This window comes from Eublepharis macularius, chromosome 4 (genome assembly GCF_028583425.1).
Source record: "Eublepharis macularius isolate TG4126 chromosome 4, MPM_Emac_v1.0, whole genome shotgun sequence".
NCBI lineage: Eukaryota > Metazoa > Chordata > Lepidosauria > Squamata > Eublepharidae > Eublepharis > Eublepharis macularius.
Window position 1 is genome coordinate 33,453,970 of NC_072793.1, and position 19,856 is coordinate 33,473,825.

At 46.3% G+C, this 19,856-nt stretch overlaps 1 protein-coding gene across 1 annotated transcript in view; it reads right to left on the bottom strand.

Moving 5' to 3' along the window:
- The window catches only part of ACOX1 (acyl-CoA oxidase 1), a 45,468-nt gene that overhangs the window by 23,386 nt on the left and 2,226 nt on the right, over nucleotides 1–19,856 (bottom strand). The window contains exons 3-4 of the mRNA XM_054976312.1: nucleotides 18,315–18,474; nucleotides 5,029–5,189 (exon numbers count right to left, since the gene is read on the bottom strand). Of these exons, the coding sequence (XP_054832287.1) occupies nucleotides 5,029–5,189; nucleotides 18,315–18,474 (321 nt within the window). The remainder of the gene's footprint in view (nucleotides 1–5,028; nucleotides 5,190–18,314; nucleotides 18,475–19,856) is intronic.

Below are 19,856 nucleotides of genomic sequence, written 5' to 3' on the forward strand. Positions count from 1 at the left end.
AAGTACTTGGAATGAGTGATATATCCAACTCACAACTTTTAGTTCGACCCAAGAATAGAACTCAATGGATCCATCAGTGGAAGGTGCTGATGGTCAATCTTTCCTACATTCCCTCCCCCACCCCCAGCAAAGTTGATTCCTTGGGTTGCAGGATCCACAGGTGAGGAGGCTAAAGTGGTGACAGGAAGGGGACAAAAATCATCTGGCCTGCTTCTTTTGTTAGAAGAGCTCTGCTATTGGGAGACAGGGCAATTCCATCCCCTTGCCACTGCAGACTCCAATTCCATATGGTTGATTAGCCTGTGAAGGTTCTGTAACCCTGTGAATCAGCCATCCCAGGCTCAGATGGGACTGCTGGTGGGGGGGGGGGAGGGGGGAGACACAGGATAGCTCACCATGCCCAGTCTTTGTGCTGATGGATGGCAGAATGCAGCCTCGTGTTCTGAATGCTATTTTTTAAATATTTTTGTATGACGCTTTTAAATGTTTTATATGGAATGGTTTTAAATGTTTTAATGCTGTTATCCGCCCTGAGCCTGCTTGCGGGGAGGGCGGAATACAAATACAATAAAATAAAAATAAATAATAAAAAATGCAAATTTCTATATTCCTGGTCACATGCAAAATTGTCTTGCAAGGGGATGGGAAGGCAATTAATAACTGATTAGGACTGATTAGCTGGACTGCTCTTTTAGTATTTCAGTGAACCTCTGTTCTTCCATTCTCACAGCGAACATGTCACTTACAGCAAAAGACATTCTAAAAATCCAGGTGGTGACATAATCAAGATCAATATCCCTTATACACTGAAAACATGTGATGAACTGAAATTTATCATTGAGGGAACAAGAGGCACTTCAATTACAGTCAGAAAGCCCAGCATATCATTACAAATTTAACCGATACTATGCAATGTATCACATGGACTCTTAAAATGAAAAGGAGTGCATCGCTCCCCAGGGATCAAAGAAAACGGGAAGAACCTTCCCCTTTCTTTAGGAATCTAAGGTATCATGTACACAGATAATGCTTCTCTTGCAAGTAATACTTGAAAGTACTGTACCATGACCCATCTCTGTCTGGGCATATGTGCCAATGATCTCCAAGTTCCAAGCAGGCATGAAGAAGCGATCCTGCTGTTCTTGGGTTGCCTGGGTTAGGAGGGTGGGCAGGAACATGCCCAGGTGGAGGTCCAGAGGCTCGGGTCGTCCATGGTGAACAAAGCTGTGGAGAAATGCCGAGGGGAGGGAATGTGAAGGGATGTTACAGGATTGAAGCAGGTGAGAGATTAGAGGTGCAGATTGGAGGGGGAGACAAAAATAATCATGTGAATAAGAATTTAGCAAGCTCACTTTTGAACAAAACACCGTCTTTTCTCTCATAGTTACATCAGTTGTAGAACTGAAGAAGAGAGCTCCAAGCCTTGAAAGCTTACACTCGGAAAATCTTGTTGGTCTCTAAGGTGCCACTGGACTCGAACCCTGCAGTTGTAGAACTGTGTGCCATCTTCTAGTGTTGAGGAGGATATTTTCTTTCTTTACTTAAGAGGAGGACAAGACAGAGCTACCCATTCTGTTGTTGATACAAAGAGGTTTGCCACCTCTTATGAGCCAATTCTTCAATTAAAGTATTGACCATAAATTCTCCTGGGCTCGCACATGCCCTTTGAAAGTTGGAGTTAAAGCTGTTGATTCTCATTAGAATCAGGTGCCGTGAAAAAAAAATCTTTTTTTGACAGAAACCAATACAAATGTAACTGGCTTGCACTGTAGACTAAGTGTCCCCTCTCCTCCAATCAGTTTGACCTTCTCTAGTAATGCTTTAAAATATTCTCCAAGAGCTCTCAAAGCTAGAAAAAAGATGGTGTTTTGAACCAGCAATCAAAGCTAGTGAATGGATCCATAGCTTTGTGTCAAAAGCCAACATTTATAAAACATAAACCAATCACCAGTAAAAGCCACCCCCCCAACCAAGCAAACATGCCTCCTTGCGATAACCTGATGTCATAGAACTTCAGTGGGGTTTGAAAATCAGATCACAGTAGAAATGTACTTGTAGTGTTCTTACAGCACCACACTCTCCCACACAGGCGTGTGCAGTGCTGCTTTCATATGAGCAGCTGTAGGGTCTAGCCCTGTGGCCTTGGCTGCAAATTGTGCCTCTGACATGACCTTATAAGCAAACCTTTCCCTCTTGGGATTCAGCACTGCGTCTGCAATATACATATCATCCTGGCCCAGCTTACAGGACTGTTGTAGAGAATAATTCAATTGACTATGATAAGCACTTTGAAAACTTACAGTATACCATGTAGACGCTGTGCTTTATCGCCACCTCAGAACAATCTGGATTATTCTTTAATGCAAACGCCTCAGGGAGGCCTGAAGCTGGCTGCACATCCTTCCCACATGAACACAAACAGAACCACTTTTAAGGACGTTAATCCTGCCTTGGAAGGGGCCAACTGCATGGAAATACCAGCATTCAAACGGCAAAAATATATGTCCAGCCCATCCAAAGAGCTCCTTTATATGATAGAAAGGTAAGGATGTTATGACCTAAAGATTTCACTTATGAGTTGTCCTTGATAATTTTCGCCCCATCCTTGCCAAGAGGCAGGATTATATATTTGCAGTGACATACTACTTCATTAGGAGCCCCGTGGCGCAGAGTGGTAAACTGCAGTACAGCAGCCCAAGCTCTGCTCATAACCTGAGTTCGATCCTGGCGGAAGCCGAGTTCAGGTAGCCAGCTCAAAGTTGACTCAGCCTTACATCCTTCTGAGGTCAGAAAAATGAGTAACCAGTTTCCTGGGGGTAAAGTGTAGATGACTGGGGAAGGCAATGGCAAACCACCCCGTAACAAAAAGTCTGCCAAGAAAACGTCATGATGCGATGTCCCCCCATTGGTCAGCAATGACTCGGTGCTTGCACAGGGGACTACCTTTATCTTTACTACTTCATTAATGCACAATGAATTCCATATATAAATCTCTGTGACTGAGAAATGGAACTGCATTGAAGACAGCAAAGGTTGTCTCCAGATATTTACGATGAAAATCTCCAACTTGTGCATTCTTTGTTTTTACATTTTCTAGGTAACGATCCCCAGTGTTCGAACCCTTAAAGACGAGTGCATGTTTGCAGTCTAAGTATTATATTGCTGTGGTGCCCACACCTCCATATTCATTTGCTGTTGCAAGAGGAGCTTTGGCTCCCCAATGCAGCAATAACAAAGACAGGGATAGAAAAGCCCTTCCCCAAACCAGTAAGCCAATGTAAAATGTGGGGACTTGTTTTTTTAAACCAGCTAACAAGAATTACTCCATGCATACTACTAAAGAAAGCTTAAAAAAAAAAACTCTCCCCCAATTAAGGTCACTTCCAAGCCAATCCCAGTGATGCTAAATATGCCACTCAAAGCGTTTGTTCTCGTTCAACCAGGTTGAACTGCATAGGTTACCCAGCAATCAACAGGAAGGCCTTGCAACATTCACATGCTATCAAAAACTATTAACCGAAACAGAAGATACAGTAATGCAGCATAATTCTTCAGGATTGTGAAGAGGTTAGCATGATTAGTGATCATCAACACACAAGTTAGTTGGCTGAATACTATTAACAGAGTGACCGACAGGAGGGAAGTAAGACACACATGGCATGCAAAAAGAAATCTCTTCCACAGACAAGATTTGAGGGGAAGGGGAGGGAACAGCGACAAACAACAGCAAGAATAATCTGCTTGTTCATATGATGTTCCATTCGGTTCACAGCCTCTGGCCTCCAGAAAATTTGTTTGAGCTCCACTACTATTGCAGTCAAATGGCAACAGAAGTGTCTCATTAAACTTGCTGGGTGTTTACAGTGGCAACATCAAGAGATAACAATGGATTCATCAAAATATTGGGAAAAAAGACATTTGACACACCATTCTCCAGGTGCGACTGCAGACAGTAAATTAGAAATAAGGGGCTTTTCCTTCTCATCCACAGATGATCTCTTGCTGGAAGAATCCATTTCTCCTCCAGAGTGCTGTACTGCATTCAAGCAATAAAGCCATCAATCTGAACTAGGACACTGGGTTTTGTCTCCCACCCACAATGGAAGAGTTGTATCCAATGGAAATAGGAAGCCACTGATATGCTTGAGACTTGTAGCCTTCAGTCCGCTTTGCTCTTAGGCTTAAGAAATTCCTCCTGTTCATGTAGTTGATGAGAGAGACCTAACCGAATGAGTGCCAACATAGGACACTGGTGGCACCTATGGTGTTCTACTTGCAATAGAAAAATAGAAACACCGATAATTTTTTAATGATGCCAAACTGACTGGCTTAGGAAGAACACACACACGCACACACATTTATGTTTATTAACTCCATCAAGAGAAACAGAATGAAGCTGATGGGGAAGGGATGGATGACACATGACACACTAACTTGATTCAGGGCTTGAAGAAGCTTGCATCGTCACATGAAATGGTACCAACTCATTCTGTCTGGTACAGTGCACTTTCTAGCCTAGAGGCAAGTTCCATATGTTACTATATTGACCTCACAGGGACTTAGGTGAAGCAGCCCAAGGCATTTCCCCCTTAAGTACCCCAATCCGGCTGCAGACATGTAGAAGCCGCTCAAGTCAGTGTATGCACAGTACCACACCACGTTTGTATACACACTTTGTTCAATACTGGTGAATACCGAGACATGAAGTAGCTGAAGGCATATGCAACTGAATTAGTACTTTGGTATCACACCACAGCTATGTGCAATCAATCCGGACTATCAACCTTGGGAAGAATTATGAGTATTGCAACTCAAGACTACAAAACCAGTGAACAGCCAGGAGGTGCCTTTCAATATACAAAAAAGCAGAATGTTTGCATATGCAGCGACATGCAGATAGGACATCCAACATTGGGACAGACTCAATTTTCACTCAAGTTTTTAACTCTGGGGTGATTTCAGAATGAAAACGTAGACGTCTGGAGTGACACTGCAGAGTGTATTCATAACGCTCCAAAAAGAACTAACCGTGCCCCATTTCCGTCTGAGCGTAGGTGCCAATTATCTGGAATCCATAGGCCAGAGGCAGCCATTTCTCTTTCTGGGCATCAGTGCACTGGTTCACTAAAGTGGGTATAAACATGGTGTAGTGCAGATCAACAGGTGCACTGTAAGTGCCCATGCACAATCTATGAGAGAGAAAGATAGGATCACGTGGGGCTCTGACTGATTGCCTCCATTTTTCTACAGGCATGCACAGAGATCTGTTACGTAAGCCATCTAGCTCTTAAGCACTAAAAATTCTAGATAAACAGTAATCATTAAGAATGGTAATGGGAAAACTGTTTCATCACTGCTAAACCCTGTGGCATTGGTTCCTTTAAAAACAAAAGACATAAAAACATAAGGAAGTCAAATTCAGAACCTTCACCAATCAGAGAGCTGTCTGTCTGCACTAGATGATAAAGGTAAACCATGACAATCTTGGTGATTCAAGCTTATTTTTATAATAGTCTTAAAACCTTGTTTGGATTTGTACCTCTTTCCCCTTGCTCTCACCTAGATTTATTTGGCAACCAAACAAACCCAAAAATGCAGTCAAAGGTTATAAGGTTACAGGCATTTATTCAGTGCATGCTCCCTCCTTGATATCAGAGTTTATATAGGATCCTGCATTTTTTTTGATAAAATTAGAAAGAGGTGGCAAAGATGGTGGGAGGACAACGGAAACAGCCATAAACAGACCTTTGAAAAATGTCATGGCTTGACACAAACTGTGAGTTAAGGTCAGGCTTTGACCTAACCAAAGCCTAGTCAGCCTGCTTGTGGAAAATACAATGCATGTTTTCTGGGTGTCCCAATACATTTCAGATCCATCTTCTGCAGAAAGGCAAGCATTTATGATGTACTGAACTGCTGCTTGCATCCTAGAATGTGGGACTAGTTTTAGACAATGTCATCCAAATGAATCTCTGTGTGCCGCAAATACAGCAGCAAGTAATGTAGCACTTGTTATCTTGGTTATGGCTCACCACAATTTGGGAACTACTAACAGATACCATCATTTTTTCCTTTTAAAAAGAATTATTAATTTGACTGTCTCTCTTTACAGATGTCAAGTCTTCAGCCCTTCAGAATGCCCTTGGATTTCTCAATGTAGCACCTGCAAATTAGTTCTAATAAATCTGCACATTAAGAAATTTTGCTGCCAATGATGAAAGCTACCGCAGCCTTGAAGGACAGCAAGCATTATCTCCCCCACCATGAGCTCTCCACTCACCATCTTATGTCTCTTCTGTCCAAAAAACCCTGGTTGTAAAGGAGATGTCAAACCCCACCCACATTTTTCAAACATACACTTACAGAGACCCATTTTTTCCCCTGAACATGAACTTCCGAGCAATCCTAGTTTGCCATCAGACATTGGAGGGCAGGGTGGGGAAAGAAAGAGCTCGTTACTTTCGCAGCCACCTACACACATTAACAACATGGCACATTACCATCTGATGTAGGCTAAATTGAATGCTTTGTGATGAAAGAGGCAAAGTCTCGTTTATTGCATAATCAGGTTGCTGTACAATCCCCCCCTCCTCCCCAAAAGCTACACACAATTTCTATTATACAGTGTTAGGTCATTTTTGTATATCCTCTCAAAGAAGCTATTCACAGTCTTCCTCTGCCAGAGGACCAACAGATCTCCTGGCTATGCAGCTCTTACACAAAGTTAAACTTTGCCACACTGGCAACTAAGAGATGTGGCAACAGATGTAATGTTATAAAGTACTCCAATCCGGTGAATGACTAACTACTACTCCTGAGTGTGTAGCTTGCCAGACCAGTCACTCAGGCTTTCATATGACACAGCAGTAGGACTCTATAATATTTATGCAATTAGCATCAAGTATCTAGATTATTACCAACAGACAATTTTCTAAGCACTCATTACTGAATACAGCAACATAAGAAAAGCTCTGATGGATCAGACCATAGTCCAACATGCTGTTTTCAGCAACGGAGAGCCAGATGTCTCCTGGAAGCATATAAGCAGGGCACAAAGTTAACAATATGTTCATGTTGCTCCACCAGTATCTGCTATCAAGGTCTGGTTCACACACTGTCAAGTCCACATGGACTTTCAACAGATGTGTTTTGGAAGTTTCCTGCAAGTAGGCCCAGTCCAGATTGGGACCACAACATGTGGGGAGACGGAGCTTAAGTCTCTTCCTTTCCATGATGTTTTCTGGACCTGAAAAGGAAGGAATGAGTCTCTATTTGTCCACTGGGGAAACTTGCATATATGGAGACTACAAGATTTCCCATCTGGGCACATATCAATTCCCTGGGGCCCATTTTAGATCAGTGCAGCGGGAAGTTAGAAGCGGCTTCTCCTTGCATACCACAGTCCCAGCCCAAATTAGGCCCCTGTGTGCCTGGGAATTAAGTTTCCACAGAGAATTCTGTGTGTCCTTGTAATGGCCAGGCCTAACACAAATCACCCCACAGATGTATACTATATCTGAACAAAGAGGTTTTGTTTAGCTATTACGGTTAATGGTCTGCCATAATGTACTAATTCTTTTAAAAACACAGTTCAGTAAACAATCAAGTTTAGAAAATGACAAGTTCCCAAGAATTTTTATTTACCCCTTCAATCCAGGCAAAAATACTGAAAGGTTTGTTCAGATCAGACTGCAGAGAGTCAGAAAAGATAGGGACATAACCATGTTTTTCACAGGCCCTTTTTTATAATACACATATAATTTTAAAGAGGGAGGTAGGCCAAAAGACAATAATCATGACAGGGACATATAGTCATAAAGGGTACTTTGAAGAGCATCACATCCCTTGGAAGTACCACCACTACCCCACTCACGAAACACATAGGTGAGTTTATCAGTCATACTATCAAACAGCAGCAGGACAAAATGGAGCCTTCCATTACTTCCTCAGAGTTCTAGAATGCTATTGTGTAGGTGTTCTTCCTTCCCAGATGATTTTGATGAGGTGAAACTGTCATCCAATTGATTTTTATTGTTTTGACTGATGTGTTATTTTGTGTCCTGAGCACAGGGATGGCAACACCCCAAAGTATTAAACAAATTAAATAGCAAGTACTACATTTATTTCAGATTAAGAGTCATGGGATTCTTATGCGTTTAACTTGAGAACGCTGCATATAGTCCTTGCTCTCATTACGGGCAAGGATCCAGAACAGAGATAAAAACAGGGTTTCTCACCTGTAACTGTTGATCGTCGAGTCTCTTCTGTGCAGACACACATTGGGACTGCGCAGGCGCAGGCCAGCCGCGGAGAAGATTCTTTTAGCTTCTAGAAATGTGACGGGGACGTTCGGGCCCACCGCGCATGCGCGCCGGTGTTCCCGCCAATTTTGAAGTACAAGTACCCGAACGTCCCCGGCATTCCCTCAGTTCACCTGAGCCGCCGGAGAACAATAGAGTAAACCAAGCACTCACAGCAGGGCAGGTGGGAGGGAATGTGTGTCTGCACAGAAGAGACTCGACGATCAACAGTTACAGGTGAGAAACCCTGTTTATCGTCATCGTCCTTCTGTGCAGCCCCACATTGGGAGAGTAGCTAGCATCTCACCAATGGGGGCGGGTGTGAGTGTCTATGTGAACAAAGAATGCAGAACAGCCGTGCCAACAGCGGATTCACGGCGTGCATTCACGTCTACAGAATAATGTTTAATGAAAGTGTCAGCGGTAGACCACGTCGCAGCTTGGCAGACGTCCTGGAGCGGAACTCCTCGCAGGAAGGCAGCAGAGGCAGCTTGTGCTCGAGTAGAATGAGCAGTAATCAACAACGGGCACCGGACTCCAGCTTGCTGATAACAAAGTTTAATTGCAGACACAATCCAGCGAGAGATGGACTGGGAAGAAGCCGGCGAGCCCTTGCGAGGGCCAGAGTAACACAAAAACAGGGCAGGAGACTTCCTGAAACACTTGGTGCGATGTAAATAAAACAATAAAGCACGTTTCACATCCAATGTGTGTAGAGTACGTTCCCCTGGGGAAGAGGGAGTAGGAAAAAAGGAAGGAAGGACCACCTTTTGACGCAGGTGAAATTTGGAAACCACCTTGGGCAGGAACTGCATACTAGTGTGGAGCAGGACCGTACCGGGGAAGAACTGCAGGAAGGGGGGGTCACACCTCAGAGCAGAAAACTCCCCTACCCGCCTGGAGGAAGTGACCGCTACCAAAAAGGCCACCTTCTGCGTAAGCAGAGGCAGGGGACAGGTAGACAGGGGCTCAAAAGGGGAGAGCATCAGACGGGAGAGCACCAGGGTCAGGCTCCACTGCGGAATAGGATGGGCCCTAGGAGGAAAGGACTTTAAGAGGCCCTTTAGGAACTGTTTGGACAGCCAATGTGCAAACACAGTCCTCCCATCAATCTGCTCATGGAAGGCAGAGATAGCAGCCATGTGCACCTTAACACTGGAGAACGCCAGGCCTTGGGAGCACAGGTCCAGGAGGTAGTCCAGAATGACAGGGAGCGGGCAGGTGAAAGGGGAAATCCCTTTGGGGGCTAACCACCTAGAGAAACGTGACCACTTCCTCTGGTAGGACAACCTGGTAGATGGTTTTTGGGCATTCAAGATCACGTTAAGCACCCTAGCAGAGAGGTCTAGTCTGGGGCGCAAAGGAGCCAGGCAGTCAGATTTAGCACTGCCACATCGTGATGCCACACCCCGTCCCTGAGTAGCAGGTCTGGGGCGTGTGGAAGCGGGAGACACCGCCCCTGTGACAGGGAGAGCAAAAGGGGGAACCAATCCTGGCGAGGCCACCGAGGGGCAATCAGGATACAATGGGTTCGGAAGGCTCTGATCCTGGAGAGGACCTTGTGAAGGAGCGGGAAGGGCGGGAAGGCATAAAAGAGCCCTGGAGACCAGGGTATCTGGAAGGCATCCCCCAGTGAACGTTGGCCAATCCCGGCCCGGGAGCAGAACAGGGGGGCCTGTGTGTTGTGGGCTGTGGCGAAGAGGTCGACGAGCGGGGTGCCCCACATGCGGAAAACCACACGGAGGTAAGCCCTGTTGAGGGACCACTCGTGTTGGGGCAAATACACCCTGCTCAGCGTGTCTGCTGCTGTGTTGCTCTCCCCAGCAATATGGACGGCCTTGGGCAGGACGTTGTTGGTAATGGCCCAGGTCCAGAGCGTAGTCGCTTCCCTGCAGAGCTTGAGCGAGACCGTTCCTCCCTGCTTGTTGAGATAGTAACAGGCCGTGGTGTTGTCCGACAGGACCTGCACCCTCTTGTTCCGAATGACATCTGCAAAAGAAGCAAGGGAGTAACGGATCGCTCTAAGCTCTAAGAGGTTAATGTGCATGTTCACCTCAAGGGAGGACCAAACACCTTGAGCAGACAGGCGTCCACAGCGCCCCCCCCCCAGCCTAGATTAGAAGCGTCCGTAAAGACGGTGACCTCCGGCAGGAAGGGACCAAAAGGACAACCCTTGGACAAATTCCCCGGGACAGTCCACCATACCAAGGACCGCTGTATCAACCTCGGGATGGAAAAACCACGGTGTTGACTCATAGTGAGGGGGTTGAAAACCCGAACAAACCAGTTTTGCAGAGGCCGCATGTGCAGGCGTGCAAAACACACCACCCCTGTGGAGGAGGCCATGAGGCCCAACAAGGTCTGAATCAGGAGGGCAGTTTGGAACCGGTTATGCATGAAGTGGCGGGCCAGGGAGGACAGCCTGTGCAAGCGGTCCGGGGGTAGATAAGCCCGGCCCAGCAGAGAGTCAAAGTGGACCCCGATGAACCGAATGTTCGTACCCGGGGACAAAACAGACTTCCCCAAATTAACCACTAGCCCCAGCCCGTCTAGCACGGACAAGGTGAGGGCGATAGAAGCCCGAAGGGAATCAGAGGAGGGACCCACCAGGAGCCAATCATCCAAATATGGATAGACAAAACAGCCACTAGACCGTAAATGGGCCACCATGGTGGCCATACATTTAGTGAACACCCTGGGCGCCGAGGCCAGGCCAAAGGGCAAGGCTGTGTACTCATAGACAGCGCCTCCACAGGTAAAACGGAGATATTTCCTGTGGCCCTCAAAGATGGAAATGTGGAAGTAGGCGTCTTTGAGATCCAAAATGGCCATCCAGACGCCTGACTCCAAGAGTTCCAATACTCGTGACAGAGTAAGCATCCTAAACTTTTCCACCCTCAAGTAAGTATTAAGGGTCCGAAGGTCCAAAATGGGACGAGACCCCCCATCTTTCTTATCCACAAGAAAGTATCTCGAGTAAAACCCCCAAGGGGAAGTAGAGACATCGACCACCCGGACAGCACCTTTGTTAACCAGCTCCAAAACATTATTTTGTAAAACAACATCAGAACAAGGAGCACAACGAGGGGGGTGCGAAAGAGGGGGTACAGTGGTGAACGATAACTTATAACCACGGGCCACAATAGAGAGGACCCAGGTATCGGTAGTAACGAGTCGCCAACGGGGCAAGAAAGGCCGTAGCCTGTCCAAGAACAAGATAGCAACAGCGTCCTTGGAGGCCAACGGGGAAGCGTCCTGGCGTAGTCAGAAGACCGAGGGCTTCTGCACCGAAGTCGAGGGCTTGGGCGAGGGAGGCTGCTGTCGTCCCTTGGACCGGCCGGAGCGTCTCGAAGAGTGGCGCTGCTGACCAGAGTAGGAACGGTGGCCATAGGATTGGCCCGAGAAGTACCTTCCTTGGCGCTGTTGGAACTGCTGGTAGGGGGACTGATAGGACCGGAACTTGCCGTACCGATATCTCGGACCCGACTGCGGAACCGAAGGCGCAACCCCGAGGGACTTGGCCGTCTGCTGGTTCTTCTTCATGAGAGAAAGGGACTCATCCGTTTTCTCTGAGAAGAGCTGGGGACCCTCAAACGGGAAATCCTCGACTTTGGCCTTCTTCTCGGGGGGCAGGGCCGTAGATCGAAGCCAGGCGTGCCGACGCAAGAGCACTGAGGATGCCATTGCACGCGCAGCAGAGTCGGCGGCGTCTTTGCCAGCTGTCATTTGTTGCTTTGACAACCGGAAAGCCTCAGCCTGGAGAGCCTTGACCAAGTTACGGCGATCGTCGGGAAGGTCAGAGAGGTAGGATGACAGACGCTTCCACAAGAAGAGATTGTAGGAGCCCATTATTACTTGGAAATTGGCGATCCGGAACCCCAGGGAAGCCGAAGAATACACCTTCCGACCAATGCCATCTAGCTTTCTGCCCTCCCGATCCGACGGAGCCGAAGAGGAACCACGTCAGAACCGAGCTTGACCCTCCTCGGCCACGATGGAAGAGGGTTTCGGATGGGTAAAGAGGTAAGGGCAATCCTCCTGTTTGAGCCGATAATATTTCTCGACCTTCTTGGCCGTAGGCGGCACGGAAGCAGGGGTCTGCCAGAGCGCGAGGGCATTGTCGACGAGATCCTCGACAGGGGGAAACGCCACCGAGGCAGGAGACCCAGAGTATAACGGCTCCAGCAGCTTGCTCTTGGGTTTTGAGGTTGAGGAGGCGACATCAAGCTCCAGTGCGGCGGCCATCCGGACCAGCTGCTCCGCGAATACTCTGTAGTCGTCATTAGGGGACGACGAACGGAGCTCCCCCACAGCATCATCAGGGGAAGGGTCGGAGGCTGCGTCCGAGGAGTACTCTGACGGAGACGCCAGGCCCTCATCATCCTCGGAGTCGGAGAAAGCCGCCGGGGTCTGTGTCGGAACCGAAGGGCGTTCCGTCGGAACCGAGGTGCAAGGCTCGGGAGCAGGAAGATGGCGAGGCGGCCGAGCGGCAGGCGGAGCAAGAGGCAGAGTCGACGGTGCCGGAACCGAGGTCAAGGGCGCCGATGGGCCAGGCAGGAAGGGGGCGGACTGTTGGATCCAAGCCACGAAATCTTGCCAGGAAGCCACGTTCCCAAAGCCCGGGACAGGTTGCCAAGGAGGTAGAGCAGCAGGCACCGGAACGGATCGGTGAAACGGCGCCGGAACCGACAAGACTGGCTGCGACGGAACGGAGACCTCCGACGGGACCGGAGCAGATGGCAGGGAGCGCTCAAACTCCTGGAACGGTTCCGAAAAACAAGGGAACGATTCATAGTCGTCCGGAACCACCGGAGGAGGCGTACGAGGAGGCGACGGGGTGTGCAGGAGACTCCTGACGTCCTCAGCAGGAGGGGTCGATCTGGGAGGTGAACCAGCCAACGATGTCAGGGCCGGCGATAAAGCACGGCTCTTGGATTTCGACCTGGCCTTTGCCTTTTTCGGCGGGGGCTCCGAAGAAGCCTCAGTGGCCAAAGGTTTCGAAGAAGGCTTCGAAGAAGCGCGTTTCTTCGCCTTCCGACTGGACGGAGCACTCACGGAACCGGAGGCAGTCGAGCCCTCCGGAACGGGCGGCCTCGTCGGATCCGAGGGGAGCGGTTCCGGCGACTTACGTGGAGCCGGCGAGGGAGCGACAGAGCCGGGCCTGCTCTCGGACGATCCAGAAGGTTTGGGCGGCAGAAGGTTGGCGTCCCAAAGGAAGGCTCGGAACCTGGCCTTGCGGTCGTTCCGCGCCTTCAGGGTGAAGGCCATGCAGAACTTACAGCGCTCCACGACGTGCCCCTCGCCCAAACAGATAAGGCACAGGTCATGACCGTCTGAGTGGGTCATTTTAGTGCCACACTGCTGGCATTTCTTAAATAAAGACGATTGGGACATGGTGAAGGTGTTTCCAACAGATGGACGAGGAAACACTAACTCACAAGAGAGAAAACTCCGAAGAAACGAGCGGCAGCTAAAGAACCTTTTCGAACGGCGGCGAAAAAGGAACTGAGGGAATGCCGGGGACGTTCGGGTACTTGTACTTCAAAATTGGCGGGAACACCGGCGCGCATGCGCGGTGGGCCCGAACGTCCCCGTCACATTTCTAGAAGCTAAAAGAATCTTCTCCGCGGCTGGCCTGCGCCTGCGCAGTCCCAATGTGGGGCTGCACAGAAGGACGACGACGATGATAAACTTATCTCTAAGTTTAAAACTTAGAGATAAAGCAACTTATATATCCTTTGAAGACCCATTTGCTCGGCCCATAGAGTTGGCCTCAGCTACAGAAAGGGCAGATCTCAGAAAAACAAACAGAAAAACACTGACTTGTTTGGGTATGTGAGAAGAACATGAAGGAGTCAGAGAGTCTCGCTACACGAGACCTCTTACCCGAGGATGCTCAAGTGAAGGGAGATGCAATGTTAGCAGGGAAGCCGAGTTTTCAAAGACAAATCGGAAGGGCTCTGTTAAATCCCCCCCTTTACAGAGCCACAAAGATGGCTCCGCAGGGGGTTTGTTTATTACCTCTGCTCCTCCCAGAAGGGGAGGTGAAGCTGACAGAGCCTTGGGGAGGCGAAGAGGAAATAAACCCACTGAGGATTTGGAAACCCTTTGTTGCTGTGTAAAGAGGGGAAATTGACAGAGCTGTCTGATCTGTCTTTGAAAACTCAGCTTTCCGGCTAACACTGTGGCTCCCTTCACTTGAGCGTCCTTGCGTAAGGGGTCTCATGTAGAGACCCCTTACGCCTCTAAGACAGGGGAAAAGATAGCATCAAGCTGTCTTGCTGAATCAGAGCAAGGTCTTTTGTTCCCACCAGCAGCCAGTCCAGCGCCTCTGGGAAGATCACAAGCCTGATATAAACCCTCCATGCATATCTCCCCAGCATGTGGTTGTTGGCAGCGGACTACAAGGAAATTCAATTCAGGGATCATAGCCAATCGCTGGGAATATACCTATCCTTCTTTAATTTTTAAAAAGGCAAGGCAAAAATCCATTGTTGCGGCAGTTAAGTTTCATATTACATGACGTGCTCTTTTGTTTTTCCTGTAAAAGAAACTTCACGGGGTGACCCAGAGTTCTCGCGTTAGAAAAGAGAAAGAGGTAACCTTCTTTGTCTCTCCCCAATTCTTTCACCACATTTTTGTCACATTGTCTCTCCTCAGTTCTCTGTCACATTCCCACAAGTCATCTTTCTTCTCAACCAAAATGCTTTAGGTTTTTCTGACAAGAAACCCTGTGCAGTGAGGGAGAGAAAGGAAGAGCCTATTGGCCAGCTACGCAACATCTCTGCTGAAGACTGCCCTTCCCCTTCCTGTCTCAGATGACTCATAAAGCTTGGGGGATTGGCCAGAGGCACAAGCTCTTGGCTCACAGCCTATGACTTCAATCCAGCCAATGAATCCAGGACTGGCCTGAGATGTACTGGCCTTGCTTTTCTTTGATTTTCTGTATACTGGTTTACGTGGGTTTTTTTCTTGTCAAAAGCCACCTTGAGTCCTTTCCCAAGAAAAGCAGGATATAAAATAAGGAAAGTTTTCTATCATTTTTATTACCCTTTCCATACTTTGCTTTTGAAATGTAGAACTCATCATGGTGTTCTAGATTTTGTAGCTAGTCTCAAAAAAATAAAAGCAAGGAAGCATTTGGCAGAGAAATTAGGAACACTTCACTTGACAAGCATATAAGTGTAAAATAGTAGAGTCCAGTAGCACCTGTAAGACTAACCAACTTTACAGTAACGTAAGCTTTCAAGAACCACAGCTCTCTTTGTCAGATGCATCTGATGAAGAGAGCTGTGGTTCTCGAAATCTTACGCTACTATAAAGTTGGTTAGTCTTACAGGTGCTACAAGACTCTACTATTTTGCGACTACAGACTAACTCGGCTAACTCCTCTAGATCTATGACCACATAAGTGTAGAGACCTCTGGTTTGATTTTATTATTTTCTTAGGGATTGAGGAAAGAAATGGGACAGCAAGAGGAATGAAAATGTTGGGAAGAGAAACAAGGGACTGGCAAAAGCGACAGCAGTGACCTGTGCAAAGAAGCATGCTGAACTCCTGACCAGTGGAAGAAGTGACCTGGGTTGCCCCTTAGCAAATATAGTTACAAGCTTCCTTCTAACGCAACAGAAATTCTTTTACAAAAGACATGGGATGAGGATCTTGAAATTCTGGTGGCAGCCAATAAGATTCTGTGGCTAGGCAAAACCTGAGTTGAGACTTCTAGGCTACTTTCCATTTGACAGTCATGCTTTCCATCTGAAAAGCAGCACTCGGGGACACAATGTGCCAGTGAACAAGAGAGCAACCAACTTCAGGGTAGATCAAATGGCAAGGTTCCGGGTTCAGCTGTCTGCCTTACCCTTTGTCACACAAGCAAACCAAGCCCAAAAAACTGGGGAGGAGAAACTGGACACCTCCCACTTGACTTTGCCCCATTTGTTGAACTTCAACCTATACTCTGGGCCAGGATTACATAATAAGGAAAGCAAACACCCTTTGCTCAGTACAAATACTATAATGATTCTGCACATGTTGGATGATGCACTTCCAATCCTCTTTAGAGATCATTTGGAACTGAATTTTTCAAGTGTGAAACAAAAAATCCACTTCCAAACAATAGCTAAAGTGCATTGAAAGTGCATTATCCAACGCGTGCGGAATCAGCCCTAGTCTCCCCATTCTGTAGCATGGGAAACAACACATTTACCTTAAAACAGAGCTTCAGGTTAATAAAATGAGCTGTATAAAGAACAACAATTCAGATCATATCAGTCTGAGAAGCGCTACATTTCCCAAAAGAAGTAATATTACACAGCAACTTAAAATAAATGTTTTAGTAGCTTCCCTAAACTTCTCTCGACAAGATAGCTACAGAATGATAGGTTGGAATGTCCTGCAGCATAACTGATAAGAACCCTCCTTACTCATCTTAAAACACAGCATGCAAAACCCATGGGACATGTGTGCATCAAGCTAGAGTTGTTTTAATCACAAGTTTAATAAGGCCCAAGAAAGTTAACAGCCACCAGTAAAAATAAACAAAACAGGATCACCACTCCAGTTTAGCAAGTGAGAAACATTGTCAGCAATTAGGTCAGGTGTGAACTAGGTCGGAGGCAAAGACATTTCTTTAAAAGTGCCATACAGCATTTTTACAAGCTTTTTGATGCCCTCGCCACTTTAAAAGTCAGAGGCATGCACCCTTTTAACATTGCTCCCCTCATTCACAAGCAGGAGTGGCAGAGGAAGTGAGCGCCTCAGTGGAGAACAGGCTTCACAGTAACTGGAGAGAAGTAGGAGGGGAGAAGTCTGATGTATTTTAAAGAGCCCTTGTGCAGACAGAAGACTGAGTGGCAGTATTGCAGCGGTCTAGTTTAGTCTCTGGCATGCTTTTGAAGAAGGCTCATCTGAAATAGCTGTGTGGCACTCCTGACTATGACAGTGGGCTCTCCTGCCTCTCTGACACTTCACTCCTGATTGCTTCCTGACACGATAAATTGGAGTAAAATTGCACCTGGGCACGAGGGTTCACTGTACGTACTCTAACATGCACAAGAGTCCTGGGCTTGGCTTGCAGCACACTTGCCAAGAAACCCAGCCATTACTGTGTTACATCAACACTTATTTCCTTTGGAAACCACGGCTAGTTTTACAAAACAGCTGAGCTGTGATGGGATTGCAATCACTGTAGCAAATCTGTATTTCACGGTGTGTTAAACAGATGCTAAAGCAAGATACAACACATTTCACATTGATCTGTACAAATAGAGTATTATTGCACAGAGAAAGGGTTGCTCATCCTGTTTTCAGAACTCTGAATTAGCAGAACAAATGAGTCTCCAGCAAGCAGTTATCCAACCGAGTTTGCTTCAAGTATTCAGAAGACAGTTAAACATTTACAATTAAACGCATAGCAAGCCAGCAGACTTCAAGATTATGAGCAAATTAATTTTTCAGCCTTTGCCAGTACCACTGATTTAATTTAGATTAACTGAATTCCAAAAGTTATGTTTGGAATAATAAAAATACACTTTAACACCACAAAAAAATAGTATTTGAAGAAGACAGAACAAGTGGCAGAGGAGAAAATGAAAGTTTCTTCAGTGCCCAACACAAAACTGATTATAACCAGAGGGTAATTTTAACTGAAAATCAGATTTCATGAAAGAGCTTCAGGAAAATGCCACTGATTTCCTTCAGTATCTTGAGGGTTTTTTTATCCATTCATCAAGGTTAAAATGTAACGAGAGCACTCCCCCTCTGGGCAATTTTATGTAACTAGGTGACAGTTAACTGTGTTGCCCTTATCATGGCAAAGGAAATCTAACATTATGTATCATTTGTAGAAGTGTTTAAGGCAGGGAAGCCCTACCAGTTAGCATTGAAGTGTTGCTCCGAAAAGTAAAAGACTCTGCCAATGAACCAGTTAGTAATGAAAGAATTAAATCCTATCACCCATAATTCTACTGGAGTGCGTGCTAAATTATGAACCCCATGTTGAAGTCAGATACCTTTTAAACCAGTAAATCTCATCAGGATCTGCAATCCCAAGTTCTCTGAGCTTCATCACCATGAGTGCACTTTTCTTGATAGCTAGCGCATAGCGCTGGCTGCGGGAAAGGAAATTAACATCCTCGTGCTTGAAGTCTGGGTCGCTTAAAACAAGGGCTTCTGTAGGGAAAATAAAAGGAAAGAGAAACTCAGAGTTCAAGCCCGCAACAAAATTCCACATGAGAAAAATAAGAAATTGCACCGACACTATGCTCTCATCATTGGCAAGCTTTTGCACAAATTTGCTAAAATCTTATTATAATGAAGCAGTAAGAGTGGTAGCACATTGCTCAACCATGGCAATGTGTCATTGTGCAATGTGCCACTGTGGCATCACACAATGACCTTCTCTGATACACAATCCTATTCTGGCAGGGAGAGATCCCTAAGCAAAAGTTAAATGACTGAAAACAAGGAGAAGTGACAAGATGGTAAATTGGGCTCAAGAGTGCATACCAAGAACTCTCTTAAATAGTTATGGCAAGCTAAAAGCAAAGCTCTTGCTGTTCTAGTTCGTAACAACACAATGCTTAGAACTTAGCATGCCCTATGGCAGGTTGGGCAATTGTTTTGGCTCAGGGGCCACTTTGTGGGAGCGGAGGTTAACAGAGGACCGCACCTTTTAAAATGATTGCATTCATTAGTTAACTTTGCATTTCAGAAAAGTTATAAATTGTATCATAAAAATCAATAAATATAAATTAAATAAAATAGTGGTAGTTTTATTCAATTTATCTATTGTGCTAATTTCATATTGCGCACAGGAAGGAAATCTCGGTTCAAGGCAGATTTTTTTGACTGTCTTGGCAGGCCACAAAAAACTCTGTAGCGGGCTGCATGTGGCCTGCGGGCCGCAATTTGCCCATCCCTGCCCTATGGATAAGGAAGGCCTACAAAATGACCACTGTAACATGATTTAATTAACCTTTCATATCTAACCATTGTGAGGCACCCACAGTAAGAACAGCTAAGAAAGGACAACAGGCAAGTATTTTTCATGTGCTTACATTTTATATTGGAAGTGGTGATCCTAATCCAGGAAAATTGTAAGGACTGTATCAGGAAATTATACATAGCCCAGATTAACTGACCGCAAAGGTGCAATCTTGTATGAATAAAAGTAACTAACTAAATAAAAAGAGAGTGGCCTTAATTTTGTTAGCCCAAGAGGGTAACAAAAGCAGATGTTCAGTAAAATACAACCATCACTACAAAGGCTTTACACCTGCGCCAATCTCGCCTGCAGCACCAAATCTACCAGACTGGTCTAGAATAATTACTATTCCCTGGCTTCTTATTCAATCACAATTGCAGATTAAGAGAATAAGCCATAAATCACAACATCCTTGCTTAACCTCTCACCTCAGCCATAAGTAGCCCAAGTCCCTTCAGACAATCCACTATCTCTGAGCCTCAACTTCCCAGAGGCAATACTAATCTATTCACAGGAATGCCAGAATCTACGTAAAGTATGCCCCGGACTCATTGTTGCGGAATATATA